Source organism: Lacerta agilis, chromosome 3 (genome assembly GCF_009819535.1).
Source record: "Lacerta agilis isolate rLacAgi1 chromosome 3, rLacAgi1.pri, whole genome shotgun sequence".
In the NCBI taxonomy this organism is placed as follows: Eukaryota; Metazoa; Chordata; class Lepidosauria; order Squamata; family Lacertidae; genus Lacerta; species Lacerta agilis.
In genome coordinates, this window is record NC_046314.1 from 72,051,292 (window position 1) to 72,067,567 (window position 16,276).

The 16,276-nt window shown below is 39.7% G+C and overlaps 1 protein-coding gene across 1 annotated transcript in view; it reads right to left on the reverse strand.

Annotated features, from left to right (window-relative positions):
* The window catches only part of GALNT2 (polypeptide N-acetylgalactosaminyltransferase 2), a 59,989-nt gene that overhangs the window by 26,616 nt on the left and 17,097 nt on the right, over positions 1-16,276 (reverse strand). The window contains exon 2 of the mRNA XM_033144257.1: positions 7,447-7,540. Coding sequence (XP_033000148.1) covers positions 7,447-7,540 — 94 coding nt within the window. The remainder of the gene's footprint in view (positions 1-7,446; positions 7,541-16,276) is intronic.

A 16,276-nucleotide genomic window follows, 5' to 3' on the forward strand; every position in this document is an offset into this window, starting at 1 on the left:
TATCCCTACACTCCCTTAAGCTAGCCTGCTGCCCTCCAGTATAGTGGACACTGCTGTGTCCCCAGCAAGATTCAGTGGTCTGTCTAGTCTGCTTCTGTGCATGGAATGCACTTTTATGGAGTGTACTTTTATAAAAGTGCCATCTTGTCATTCTCTCAGGCAGCAAGGATTTTGGTCTGGTTCTGAATTGCAACACAGCCTAATCGGGACGGTGACAGACCAAGAGGAAGAGGTTTAAGGGTTTGTTCCTGCCCGATGCAAGTCACATCCCTCAAGCTGCAGTGACAAACAGCAGTTCAAGAGGGAGACTGTGAGCCTGGTGTGTGCATGTATGCATTCGTGTGGGTTCCGTTTTCCCTAATACTGTGACTGTTCTAATCCCTCTCCTCCCTCAGCAATGGCCATTCATACTTGAAAACCCAGTCGCTTTAAATGCAATTAAGCTTTTAACATAATGTGTATTTTGGACCTTAAAAGGGTTCTTTACCCCAGCGACTCTTTCTTTCTTTGGTGATCACTCATAGCCGAGTAAGATGGCCTTCCATGAACACGGTCTTAACAGTGAGTCGTAAGTGACTGTGGAGGCTATTGACTTGTCCACAAACCACTGGAGATGAAGTAATATGATTTAAATCCAGCTAAGCCAGTTGACCCTGATGGGACTAAATCTGCTTAGATCCAACAACTTTAGCCTTACAAGTTAATGAACTGAATATGAGTAGGTGCAGCAAAGCATCATAAACCACTGATAAACCTACATATGATTTCTCCCTCCCCACCCCACCCCACCCCTCTGGAATGTATTATCGTAAAAAATGCATACGCATAAATGATATGAAGCACAAGTAAGGGTAAACTGTCTCCATTTCAGTTTGGCTCAGATACACCTGGTCAACAGATACACATGAACTACTGAATTTAACAGGATCTATTTGGGTTCAAGTCACCTAAGTTATAGCACTTAAAGATGCTTCAAATGCATGAGGTGTTAAAAGAGGCTTGTGTTGTGATCCCTTTGATTTCTAGATCTTGCGTTAACTCCACTATTCTAACATTCCAGTAGAATAAGAAATGTGCTAAGCTTTAAGTCACTTTGCAACTATTCTTTATTTCAGCATTGGTACCCTGCTTTTCCTTCCAAAAAGGAAGCTCAAATAAGCAGCGCCTGATTAAGGGCGAGTCCTACACCAGAGAGGCTGGCAGAATGTTCCTGTTCAGCCTAAAGTGAATTATGGCTATGACTGAATAACACTGAGTCTGCTGATGCCCGGAGGCATAGCTGGCAAAGCAATGCATCAATAATGGTACAATGCAAAAAGTGGGGGGAGATGTGGAGTGGGGAATGAAATGCAAGTTCCAGTATTACACCACAGTAGTTCTCTGTTAACAGTTATGCAATCGAAACCAGCACTTGCATTCATACTTGGCATGCGCCCTGATAAGATTACAGGAAGAATCCATCCTAAAATAGGTTGTATCATATGACAAGGCAAAAGAGGCTCAACTTCTCCTTAAGTACCAGTTTAAATAGAAGTTAGCATGGGACCTGTAAAGTCCTCTGTTAGTTGGGACCTGTAAAGTCCTCTGTTAGTTGCTCATGAGTAAGCAGGCAAAACTCCAATTTTCCTTTAAGAGTTTTATTGTGCAACCTATGTACAGTGCAGAGCTAATAAGTTCATGTCTGTATCAAGCGTCGTCAGAATCCGGGAATGGCCCCTTCCAGTTCTGACCCCAACAAAAGAGCTTCGGTATATGGAAACCCCACTTCCCATCCTTTCATTTCACCCCTCGACACCTTTGGGGCGCCGGAAGCTGTGTGTCTCCTTCATCGCCCCTTGAGCGAGAGGAGTGCGGGGTCTCTCCAGCATCCTCAGAGCCTCTTCCCTCCATACCCTGAAGAACCTGCCCCTCCCCGCTGGAAGCCTCACTGCTCCCTCTGCTACCAGAGGAGGTGCTGCTGGGCAGGTGGGACCGGGGCTCTCTGTAGCATCCTGAGAGCCCTTCCACCACCTTGCGCTGCACCGGGGACAGTTCCCTGACAGTACCTCCAACAACCAACAGGTCCAAAATTGGGAGAGTTGTGGCCTTCACTTTTTTATGGAGACATTAAATATTAGTAACATTTAATTATTATTATATTAATAATAGTTCTGAAAGATAAGAGTGCAAGAACATAAGAGGAGCCCTGTTGGATCAGGCTAGTGGCCCATCTGTTCTCACAGTGGCCAACCAGATGCCTGTGGAAATCACACAAGCGGGACCTGGGGGCAACTGTTACTTGTAAAGCCTATGTGCATTCTGAAGTGCACCCATTAATTAATGGCATAATCAACAAAAATGTATTCCACAAAACGTAGCACTAGCTTCATGCATAATTCAGTTTACAAGTTATAGCACGCATCATGATGGACCTGCTCTAAGGAAGCTCTACTGCCAATGAAACATTTAAGAACTTAACTTTAAATATGTAATCCTTACAATTGTTAATAGCAACAAAGCTATTTATAACATGAACTAGGTAATGTGCCGTTTTATTACACAATCAGTGAGACCAGTATTTGTTTTCTACTCATCCACTGCACTTTTTTTCAGAGGTTACAGCAATGCAGATAAAAAACGATAGTATAAATTTGAAATACTCTGCTTAACTGTGGCATTTCTTCAATATAAGCACACTGCAAAACACACAAACTCAATCTCAAGAAATATGTTCAACTTCCAGAGCACATCTTCTGAGTGCAAAATGACATTTGCATTTCAAAGTAAAATTTGATTTAGGGAGCATTTATCCTTTTGCCATCTCAGAGCAAATTACTTAGCAGCACCTCTATCAAGTAAGTTTTGTTTTAAATGTCTTTCTTGGACTTTTGGCCCAGGAATCTGGATCTTTCATGGAACCCAATGCCATTGTAACCCTAAAAATACTCTTTTATTTGATTTTGGAGGCCATTAGGGGGTTGTTTTGTTAAGCTGAAAAACATTAGCAGGCAAGAAGTGGTCTGAAAAACAGATAGGCCATTTACTTGAAATACTTTTTAAATATACATACTTAACATCAACTTGCTTACCAACTTGTAAATTTAAAGACATTTAGTTTATATGCAACACACTGCAATAAAATAAACTCTCTCATCAATGTTAACATAGCAACATGAACTACTGTTTCACCTTGGATTTGGAGTCCTTCCACAACTGCTATGGATGTGAACTCAGCAAGAATGAGAATGTAACTACAGTTCTAATACAAGAGGGAGCTACATTCAGTCACACTGCTTCAGGCACAAAGCATCTAGTTAACTGTGCCTAAGGAGACTCAAAGCCTTGATTCATCCCTGAATTCAGGTTGGCAGATTCAAAAAGAATTTGGGTCAGTTTTTGCCGGTTGCTGTTTATGTCAGCAAGGTGACACTATAAACACTGGGGAGAAAAGGCAGCATATTTGCTTATTTTGAAGAGTATACTGCTGGAGGGACATGGTAAGAGATAATGAAGTGTTTCAGAAACCTGTATTAACTCTGGGTTGCATTCAATTGTGTCCTTCCCCTGATGAGAGAGTATTTGGTCCAGTGGAGACTTCCATAACTAGAGGGGGTACCATCTTTGCTGGTTCCTCCATATCAGCTCTTTGCCCACAAAATTTGCTTCGGAGAGTCAGAAGACCAATAGATAGCAATGTGGGAAGGGGTGCAGGAGAAAGGGGGAATCTACAGAAGTCACATCTTCTTCCTTTCTACTCAACTCAAGCCTCTGCTAGGTCAACTAGTCTTGTATCAGCAGAAGAACATTGCTGGATGCAAGTCTACCTTCACCTCATTTCTAATGTCATGCTTTGTTCCCATCTAGTCCTTCCCAACACTTCAGAACATGGATCAGGCAGCCTGTCTCAGATTAGACATCATCAGAAAACAGATTCAGAAGTGACAGGCCACCAATAAGGTACTCAGTGCAAATCAGTACTGATTACATTCTTTGGTAATAGGATAGGATGTAAATGGAGGAGCCAATACTGGGAAAGTAGCCAAAGAGGAAATATTAGTTATAAAGGGTGCTTAGATTTATTCAACCTTTGTTAGTCTCAACCTTCATTTTATTAATATTTATCACAGCTAAAATTAAAAGATTAGAGCATATTAATTACTACTTTATTAAAAAGGTCAACTGCAAGCCTTTCATTACAAAGTGTGTGGTCATAAAATTTTGGTACAATTTTAAAATGATAGTAGTATTTGCGGGCTGGGACACATTAATTCACAAAGCTGCATATAAATCTTTCTTTAAGTTGAGTGTCAAAAGGGAAGCTCAGGTTTTTATGTCCCACATAAGCCGGCACTACTATATTCAGTGAGCTATAATCCTCATACTTTTATTAACAGCAGTGAGGTCAAATTTTGCAGGATTCAGAAAATTCTGTATAGAATTTCAAAACACAGAACATCTGTTTACCTTTTAAAACTTAATGGCTTGCAAAAGCCCATATTCTTTTCCTACTTGTTTGTGATCTTAAAAGATGAAGCTAGCCCACAGAATTATCAATAGACTAAAGCCATTCCGAATGGACATTCTAGTTCAGTCACAGAGGGGACAAAGGGGCACAATAATGCTTATTGCTTCAATGCCCGAGGTCAGATTTATATGCCAAAGTGAACATAGGAAGAAAGATGAAGGACGCTCCAAGAGGCTATGATCTTTATCACCAGGTTAGTAGTAGGCATGTGTGTTTTCTATCAATGGCTCTGCCAGATAGATTACTTGCAAAAGAACTGCTGTCCAAGTGTCATTCTAACAACTTGATAGCCTACAGTAGGATCTGTTGGACATGCAGTTATCATTCTTATGCATGCCCATTCAACGGGGTTATTAGTCAGATAACACAGGTGTCCCTCTAAACCCTTGGTAGAAGAGTAATGGGTTGGATGAACTGATAATGAACAAAGCTCTGCTCAGGATATGGGCCTTTCCTGCCTTCATCTCATTGCAGTCCCAGTACTCACTGACAAAGGCATTGCTAAGAGTCACAAAATGTGGAGCTATGGCAAGAAGGGGTACCTTAATTGGGGTAGCTATACAAGATAGAAATGCCTTCTGCTTGCCTAGGAAGCAGTCTGGATCCAAACCTATACAATATGTTAAAGTGGATTAGTAAGCTAGAAAACAGTGTGGCAATTAATATAAAACCACCAGGAAATAATTTGTTAAACAGACTGCACTTTGTACTTTAGTGTGCACTCACTAGGAAAAAAACAATATTATCAAAATATGGCCTGCTTATCTAGAATAAAATTAAGCTGGGCTACAATTTCTCAGAAGAGGAACATCCAGATACAATTTCTAAGAATTTCTCTTTTTGGGGTCCCCCTAAACTGTTAGTGAAATATCATTCCCCCCACCACCCTTTTTTTGCTGCCCATGAATAGGAGAATTTCAGATACAACTGTGGGTTTAGTTTTAATATTAATTCTAATTTATTAAGAAGGGAGCAATAAACTTGGCTTCTATTCCTTCTGGTCTTCCTTTTTTAATCCATAGCTCAAACTGCTGGTGAAGGAAACAACACAGTCCCCCACCCCTCTCACTCACTCACACTCAGTCAAAATAAAGAACCGAACCTTGAATCTGATACGCCATACTATTGTGCACTATTATTGTTTTAGTGTATACACGTTTCACTTTCTGTGCTAAAGCTGTGCACTGACACAGTTTCTCACAGCTATTCCAGAACAGTCCAGAAGCCAAATATATGACTAGTGACACATTTCATTTGTCGGAGATTGCTCTTGGCAATGATGAGAATCATAGCCTAGTCAACCACAATGTCCAGAAACTTCCTAGCATTTGCTTATGCTGAAGATTCAGTTACGAGTTGCTCATTCTCTAAAACATTGTATAAAAACCACAGTCATCTTGATGTTTTAAGTGTGACCCTTTAGCAAACACTGCCACTTGGGGCCTCTCCCCACAACTGCAATGACCGGGGACTTTACATATTAATGAAACTAAGAATTTCAGGGGCAAAGCTTTCACTGGGGGGGAAAACCAGTTATAACAATTCTCACATGCAGTCGTACCTTGGTTTTTTAACAGCTTAGTTCTTGAACGTTTTGGCTCTCGAATGCCGCAAACCCGGAAGGGATTGTTTTGGTTTGTGAACTATTTTTGGAATCCGAACATCCGACGGGGCTTCCAATTGGCTGCAATCAGAAGCCATGCTTTGGTTTCTGAGTGTTTTGGAAGTCGAACTGAATTCCGGAATGGATTCCATTCGACTTCCAAGGTACGACTGTATATCATTTGTATATCTCTGGGTTGGTTGCCTATAAAGACAGCTTGTTTGGGAAGGTGACAAGGAAGCACCGGGCAGTAGCGACTCTTTATCAGGACAGGGCCTACGAAGTTATACAATATCCTCTGCACACCATGCAGCAGGGCATCGTTGGTGGGCCAACCAGAAAGGGAATAATTTTCCTTTGGGGATGCCACTTCTCTTGAGTTTTAATTTGTTGATCTGCTCCTTTCTTTTTAAAAACCTATGCTCTTATATATTGTTATTATATTTATAAAATTTGTATACCGCCCTATACCTGTAGTTCTCAGGGCGGTTCACTGCGGAATGGTATAGGATACTTATTATCTGCCTTTTGGGATAATAAAGAGGGAGAATGGAAGCTTTTCCGCACTCTGGAGTGAGAACCGACTGTTGCGGATCTGGCCACCCTGGCTGGGAAACAGGCAAGGAGCAGGATGTTGTACGCCTTATATGATTTTCTCTCTCCAAGATCTAGTTATAATAAGAAGTTGGTGAATATTTTGTCTGAGGTTACCTAAACTTCTCAATCTGGCTTCTGCTCGAGGGCGAAAACCTCTTGGGGATACCTGCTCCCCATGTTGAGAAGTGGGAGAGGAGTGCATGCACCCTGGGTGAAAGATGGGGTAGACTTGCTTCATGACTTTGGGTGGTTTTTTTGATGCAGGGTTGCTTGGTTCATATTTTTGCAATTTATAGTGTTCTGATTAATTTAAAGTATCTTTATTGTTCTCATTCATTTATTGTTCTAGAGCTGGGAGAGTTCAGTAAAGCATGAGACTCTTAATCTTACTCTGTCTTTACCATATATCTTTTCTGTATTTGTTAATGTTTTATTGTTGCTGTGCTGACTTGCTGCAAAAGCAGCAAACATTAAATCAAAACATAAAAAACAAAATTAAATCCTACACATGCCTGCTGTAGAGTTCATGATGCTGACTCCCAAGTAAATGGATATAGGATTGCAGTTTGACAGGTTCTAACATTTTATTGTTCAGTTGTATTTATGACGACTTATCAAAACCTTAAAACACACCTCTCCCCTTCATACATATACCAAGCATATTCCTACTCCTGCAATTAGAAGCTAATTTTCATAACTGGTCCATACTTTACTCTAAAATTAAGAAATACTGTTCAAATACCTGGAGGTAGGGTCTCGATGTTTTGCAATTTTTCGTTCCCATTATTACTGCGTTGTTCTTTGTTGTTTAATGCATTAACGTTATTTGGGTCATCCTGAGAAGACAAAAAAACAGATTTGTCATTAAATTCACACTTGACAAAGTTTGTCAAGGAGAGAAATAACTACTTCCTGGAATCAATAAAATTTTAATTCAAACTAAAGTGACAGCCTCAATTAGCAAGAGGGATTATTGAGCAATGGAGCATATATTCAGTCATTTCAGACATCCACTATATGTAGAACAAGCAAATAGTAAAAGATCTATTGCCAAGACTACCGCAAAAATCCTAACGACGACAACAAAAATCATTTACTAGAAAACTATGTAGCTTTACAACTAACAACACACTGTGGCTGGCCCAAAATTATTAAATATCCAATATTCAGGAATGTGCATGACATGCAATGTGTTAAAATATATGCAAGGTAATCAGACCACTTTATCAGAACCAAACACCACCACAACTGGGAACTGTCACATATCTACAGCAAGTTATTTTTCCCACCTGTCTAGATTTTACTAAGCTCTGTTGTGGTATTCTACTCCACGTGGGAGTTATTCGACAATGCATTAACTTTCCAAACATCTGTTTCTAATTCTGTATACTATGAAAACTAGAAAGTACCCTGTGAGTCACTTCTCCTTCCAAGCAATGATGAAATAAACAGTTTCAAATTCTGCAAAATTTTAAGATGCATGGCATGTAACATGAGCTTGTTTTCTGTGACATAGTTGTTTGATTTGCCATAGAAGGGATTAGACTAGCTTACAATTTTATAATGTTAACAGCCAAATTCATTTCTGTGTTCTCACAGAACCAAGCACGAAGTCCTCAGCAACAGAAATTACATGGCAGTCACAGTAATCTATAGATTTCCCCCCTCAAATCACAGGTATATGCAGGTCGGGCAAGGGGGCAGCTGGGTGCACTTGTCCTAGGCCTTGGAGGGCTAAGCCGGCTGGGGGGACACCAGAGACTGGCTAGGAGGTGGGCTAGTTTGCTTCTGCATATATTATACTGAATATGAATAGGGCTCAAATCAGTGGATTCACTGCTATCTTTAGTTTTAAAAATTGGGCATTCCTCCCCTCATCCCCCTATGTGCACTGCTCTACAATAAAGACAATATATGATGCTAACTTTTGTAAATCTTGTGTTTTGAAAACCAGTTCTACCCCGGTGTATTTTCAATGAGTTAACAGCAACTGGAAGAACTACCAACAAAAACCAGAAATAAGTAAATATGCCTATTTTATGAACTTGCTGGTCCTTATTCTACATTTTGCCATGTGAACTTTTCTTTAGAGTCATGCTTTCGTGTTTTGGCCTATTGATTTCCCAATAATTGAGTTTAACTCTGGTGGCCGTTAAGACTATTAAAGTTTGTTAAATATGAGCCTCTATGTAAACAAAAGCAAAAAAAAGAAAAAAGAGAGAGGAAGAAACAGAAATATACTTAGTCATTCTGATGGCTCTGTACTGGAGTGTTAGTTTACAGTATATCATTTTAGGCATTACTGTACAGTACTGCATTTGGTACACACCTTAAAATTGTTGCATAAAAAGGCAAGCTATTTGAAACAGAGGGACCACAAGCTTACTCTTCCCAAAATAAAAATGTTTGTAGTTTCTTTTAAAGGTTAGATTGTATGGGGTGAGCTCCCATTGCTTGGTCCCAGCTCCTGCCCACCTATCAGTTCGAAAGCACGTCAAAAGTGCAAGTAAATAAACAGGTACTGCTCCGGCGGGAAGGTAAACGGCGTTTCCGTGCGCTGCTCTGGTTCACCAGAAGCGGCTTTGTCATGCTGGTCACATGACCCGGAAGCTGTACACCGGCTCCCTTGGCCAGTAACGCAAGATGAGTGCCGCAACCCCAGAGTCGGACACGACTGGACCTAATGGTCAGGGGTCCCTTTACCTTTACCTTACGCTGAATGACAGCAACTCTCCAGAGTTTCAGACAGGTGCAACCTGGCAATGGCAGGAATTGAACAAACAATGTTCTGTGTGCAAATCATGTGTTTCACCACTAAGCTACAGCCCTTCTTCAAATGGGGGTGAAGGTAGTGAGAGAAACAGAACCATGTTTTCACTATAATCCTAGCCCTGAACATCTGCATTCCTGGAAGTAGGGAGAAAATGATGGGACATGATATTGGTTGAGGAGATGGCAGATAACTGCATAACAAAACAGGCTCCGTTTATGGTGCCATAATCCATAATTAAAACGTAATTCTTACTGAACTCAATGGGACTTGGCAATACAATTGTGACAGGTTAATGCCAACATAGCTTATTTGCTAAATTTAGTTAATTTACACTCCACTTTTAAGCAGAAACAACCTCCCACAAGGCAACTTACAGCACTATAAATTTCAAGGAATATTGCTTAGATGGAGTTAATACAGCCCTTGCTTTGATTTGCTCGTGCTGTATTTTCCTCTATTGTGTTTCCCATGAAACATCTGAATGGAGAAAATAGCCAAGCAGAGGACTACACAATCACCTCTACTAGCTGGATATATCTTCACAGAAGTTACAGAGCCAGGGACACCAAGTGGAAAAATCAGAATTTCCAATGGTAATAAAGAAAAGGGCACACACACCCCCACAGGGGCTTTGCCCTTTGAGATATATGACAGTTACTGCCCAAAAATCATGCACAACTGAAATTTTAAAGGAGACCATGGCAGCAGCTATTTCTCACGAACAGGCTTTAGTAAACTAAGCACAGAAGCCAATTTCTACAGACTCACGCCTGAAGCAAATATATAAAGGAAGTTATAAGTCTTTAGATTAACTGACAAAGACAGCATGACGCACAAGCTTCACAGATGAGAATAATCCCCGTCCTGCAATGTTTTATAGCAATACATTTACGTCAGCCCATGTAAAAAATGGCAGATAAAGCTAGGCAAACACTATTAGAAGACTAATCAAATGTTCAGCATTGGGGGACTCAACTAATGATGCAGGAAGGTTTCTTCCGCTATGCATCGACTAAGCACTTTTTGTTTCAAGACACAATAGAGTTTGGTATGTTGTCTGTTGTAACACAGTGGATTTAAAAGCAGCAAATCTACCATTTTCGTGGTACCTTTGCTTTTTATTCCTATTTCTTATATTCACAACAGTACAAAAAGATGAAGGTAACACGTCATGTAGCATTCTGCATAGACAACCAAGGTACAAAATTTATTTGACCGTGTTTCTAAAATATGTCTAGATATGCTAGATATTCAGATTGGGCTGAAGCAGACTTCAGGCCAGACTGGCTTGTTCTGAATTGATCTGTGCTGATCTGTAGCTCAAAACAGTCTCTCAGAAAGCCTGCAGAGTGTTTCTGAAATGTTGCAATTATTAATTACAACACCATATAAGGAGAATGCCAGGGTAAGTAGAAGGCAGGTAGGAGTCAGGGGGAAGGCTAGAATGATTTCACCCCAGCCAGCACTCTCCAATCACAGTGCTTGGGAGCTTCTGTTGATGTTGGGGCTAGTTTGGTAATGCCTGCCTATGGTTCCACAAGTGGGCAACCTGTAGCATAGGGGTGCATTTATGCAGCCCTCCGTACTTCCTGAAATTGCCTATCAGAGTTCCTTCCATTTGTTTCCTCCTTGTTTTTCATGGATTTTAAAAGTCTAGATGCTTGCTCACCTGGGCTCCTAAAATCTGATGTTATTTTAAACTTGGGATATTCAAACCTAGGAATAGGAAACAGCTTTTTGTCATATATTTTATTATATAAAAATTCATATATTTTATTATATAAAAACTCATATATTTTATTATATAAAAACTCATAGTAGTAATTCAATGCTGTGGGGTGAGGAGACAAAAATAAAAACAGAAAAAGTATCCTTTGGGACAGTAAATATTCCAAGCTGGTAAGAGCACTAACCTTATAAAGCCAGTTACAGGTGGGTAGCCGTGTTGGTCTGCCATAGTCAAAACAAAATCGAAAATTCTTTCTAGTAGCACCTTAGAGACCAACTGAGTTAGTTGCTGGTATGAGCTTTCGTGTGCATGCACACTTCTTCAGGTATCTGAAGAAGTGTGCATGCACACGAAAGCTCATACCAGCAACTAACTCAGTTGGTCTCTAAGGTGCTACTAGAAAGAACTTATAAAGCCAACTCATCAAAATAAAGGGAAAAGATGGTTCAGATATACGTATTCCAAACAGTCAACACATTGTAAGAATCTCAAGCAGGGATATAATTTGGAAAACGTGGGAACATTTAAAAAAAAACCTGTCAATGACTGCAAAATACATTTTCACTTAACTATGGTCATTGTTGACCCAACATTATGTTTAGGTAGTTTAATGCAGCAAAGTTTTCAACTGAAGGTTAAAAAATTCACACTCTATAATTGTTTGTATCTAAAATGAGAGTCAGCCCATATCTGTGCAATTATACACAGACAGCTGGATGAATGCTAGGTTTGCTGAGATGAATTTCTCCAGACTGTGTGGAATGTCAATTATACTTTAAGACTGGCTTCTATAAAATAATATATTCCAAGCCATTGCCATTATTCTGAATAATGCCTAGTACTTTGGTTTTACGAAAAGATTCCCAAAGGATTATTAAAATGGACACTGCATAAATTTGGAGGCATTGGACAGAATGTCATTTACACAAAGAAAATAAAGTTTGTGTGTGGATGGTTTAATAAAATCCAAGAACACAATTTAAGATCTAGTGAACGGATTTATACAATTTAGAATGCTGAATACAAAACACATTTCAGTCCCTAACATGTTCCCCATCCCAAGATGTAGTAAAAGGCAGGGAAAGGTGAGGTTGAGTTGCAGCTTTTGGGAGAAGTCTCCCTCTGTGTACTTTAGGAAACTCTAAAATTAACTCTGCCCAGAAACCACATATCTAAGAGAGATCCAAGTTAATTTAAGAAAGAAAACACATACCAAAAACTATGTACTGATCCAAGTAAGTTAATCAAAAAACCAGGTGTGAAACACAAAGAGCTTTTCTATTCTTCTAAAGTTCCATAAAAGACGAGAGATACAATGCTCAAAAATGTAGAACAGAATTGCGTTTGCTACAAATATAGTGGGTCAATTTCACAATTACTATGAATGGGGCTCCATTTACAATTTACAATTTCCCACAAGTGCCACTCTGGATCTAAACCACTGTTTATAGCAGATTAACAGGCCATTTCTGGAAAATTCTAAATGCATTGTGTAACAGTATGACAGACATGAACAGCCTGGGATGTGTTGGAAGAGAAGATGCTTGCAATTTCTTAAGAGAAGCAGTTTAACAGCCAAGTTTTCTACATATCCTGAAATAGCCATCTGTGTGTTTTTATGTCTACTTTCCATTTGTAATATATGCAATTTCTTTGCATTTCAGTGGTGCAATATTTAACACATTTGCTTCAAGAACAAAGTCATACTAATAGAGTTTTAACTATGGTAGGTTTAGAAGGCTGCAATGTGTATTTGTGTACCACTTTCCCCTTACAAGACCCCCCCCCTGACATTTAAATCAGATACAGATAGCAATTTGCAGTTTAGTAAGCTAGGTGGGCCACTGAAGAAAAGAAGGGTTTGCAGTCAATGTAAGCAAAACTTGACATAGTGCTGTGTTTCACTGAAAAGCAAGATACAAGTAAGATACAGTGTCTACATCTTGCTTCCTCAACCTGGTGCCCTCCAGAAGTTATGGTCTGTAACATCATCAGCCCCAGACAGCAGAGGGGGAAATGAAATGGATTATCCTGAAAGACAACACAGTTGGATGGCGCCTAACAGGAGCACTCCATGCTCATGCTACATTTTGTTGCAGATCCCACTTGTAACATTTGTAGAAGCAAAAATCAGGTCAAACTTCAAGAGTGGCTAGGGGAGTTTATTACTGGTCCTATGTATGCAAACAAACTTCTGTTTGCAACACAAACACTTCCGTGCAATCTTACTGTAACATGGCGGTTTAATGACACAATCATGCCAAATCTTTATTTGCAGATCAAGAAAATCTTAGGACTAGTTTTGAAAAAAGTAATTTCAGACAGGTAAAAGACAGGCATTAGTTTGCAGAGCCCTAGTATATTGGAATGAATTATTATATACAGGATTATAGAAGGATTATTTATTTTTAAAAAATCCTTCACATTTTCTCTTATAGAAAAAAAATCATTTCCCCCCAATATGAAAATACATAATTATAGAGCTGAAAAACTCAGCTACCATCAGCCCACTGAGCTAACAAGCCCATAGGATATTGCAATCTCACCCACATGACATTTGTTTAGCATTGCTCAGATTTCAGTGGTCATTTGAAGCAGTCATACCTGTAATATATGGAACTATGAGAGCAGCATGAGCTGATTTCTTGAGTTTCTGAGTACCGGTATGTATTCCTAGATCAATACACCAAGATGAACCCAAGGATGCATATATGGTATTTAGAAGAATTGACAACATAATGACCAATGATGCGAAAATAATAACTGTGTTAAAGACAAAAGGCATGACTGCATTGATGTTATTAGAGAACATGGTACGCCAGTCTAGACCTTGGAGGAGTATAAATTTTTTCAAGGCATGCTGAAGGTGACGCACATTTGTCAAAAGAAATATTTCCTACTACAACTAGGTGTTTCACAGGCAGAGGAAACCTTAGTTAAAAACTGCCAGAATGACAGTAACAGGAGCAACTCAAGTCTACAACTGACTGAGCAACTTTAAAGGTCATGTAGCAAAAAGCAAGCTGAAGCAAGTTACAAACTGAAGTAACAGAGAGATGTGTTAACAGTATAATATTTGTTTCTGGAAGACGTCAGTGTATCATTCTTAAAGCGAATCACACAGAAGGAACTTTGTTTCCAGCAAACAGACACCAAAGCACAGGTCATTTCATGATACACACGCTATCAAGAACATTATATAATGATGAATATCTATTGGGCAACACTAACATCTGCAGCAAAACACTGCACCCTTTCTTGAACAGGCACAAGACCAAGCGCAAATCCCCATCATCAAATAAATCCAAGTGCAGATCAATTAACCGCTGTTAAGTTTTGAACAAGTCAGACAAGAAGAAGAGATTGGATTTGATATCCCGCTTTAGCACTACCTGAAGGAGTCTCAAAGCAGCTAACCTTCTCCTTTCCTTCCTCCCCCACAACAAACACTCTGTGAGGTGAGTGGGGCTGAGAGACTTCAAAGAAGTGTGACTAGCCCTAGGTCACCCAGCAGCTGCATGTGGTGGAGCGGGGACGTGAACCCGGTTCACCAGATTACAAGACTACCGCTCTTAACCACTACACCACACAAGGCCAATGCAGGAGCATAACAAAAGGTTTATTTCCGACTACATGGATTTTTAACCTTCAACAGTTCCTTCATCTGCAAAGGGACTTTTGATTTATCAAAGCATAACTTATCGGTAGACTCAACTTTCTTCCCTTTTAGGTTTAAATCGGTAAGGAAGGCTATTCTTTTCTACTGAGCATTAAGAGGAACAGTTGTTTCACTCCCTACTGCTTATTTTTTTTAAGCCTGCAGTTTGTTAGTTCTGCTTGCTGCTGTGTTTTTGTTATGGTTTTGGTGGGTGGAAATTCTTCATCTTTATCTGTGAGGTACCCTTGTATATTATTTTTGGGTAGAAAGGCAAGATACGTTATTAAACAATTATAAATACAATAAAATAGCACCTTGAACGTGCAACATTAGAGTTGTCAAATACAAGTCCTTGTTATAAACAACAAGAGACGGTACATTTTAGGAAGTTTTTATCATAAAAAATAATTGCCTTAGAACTGCACTAAGCACTGTGTTATGACTACACGTATGTCTGCTTTAAAAATATTCTAATTGAGTTTCCTCGGTAGTTGATTTTATTATGCTAAACAACTAAATTGCTGAAAAATCAGTAACTAAATAGCTGCTTTTTCACAGGATTTAGAAACATCTGTTTGCTTTGATAGAAACCAAGGAAGGTCCAGGAGTCTGCTGACATATACAACCCACTAAGGGAACAATGAAGTTAATCAGAGATGGCATATAAAAACCTTGATTTGAAAACCAAACTAAAGTATTAACAAGCACCGAACATTCAAGTCAAGTTAACAAAAAGTTCACTAATGAGTTGCACCACAGACAGACTAGATTATAATACTTTACAGTACAATCCTATGTGCACTTACTGAGATTAAGTCCCAATGAACTGAATTGGACCTGCTTTGGAGTGAACCATCACAGAATTGTGTTTTATATCCTTTTTTTCTTTTACTTCTATTCCCCTCATCTATCCCTGCTCCTCCCAACACACACAAAAGGCAAAATCCAACTGTTGGGGCAGAAGTACCGGTAGTTTCTCCAGTCCTTTCCACTATTGCAACCCACAAAATTCATCTAGTTTATAAGGTGTTCTGCCTTCCTCTGTGGTGTGCAACTTGACTCACTTGCATTAGTCAGTTGCAAATTCATTCTATATGGATCGTGCAGAATGGATCCATTTTCTTTGTGACATTGGTTGCTTAGGTTTGTGTAATCTGATCTTTGAGGGTCAATGTCTGCTACATGAAAATAATGTCTAAAGGGAGAGGGACTAACTAGATCAGGGTGGTCCAGCCTTTCACACCTAGTGGGTCACACGAGTGGGTCACTTCGACATGGAACCTGCGGGCCACACACTGCCTTACTGTACAGGGTCGGGGAGCGAATCAAAAGTTTGACACCCCTGCCAGCCCTCACAATGACTTCCCAAAGCCAGCTAAGCAAGGTGCCCACTGTTATGGTCTTCAGCAATA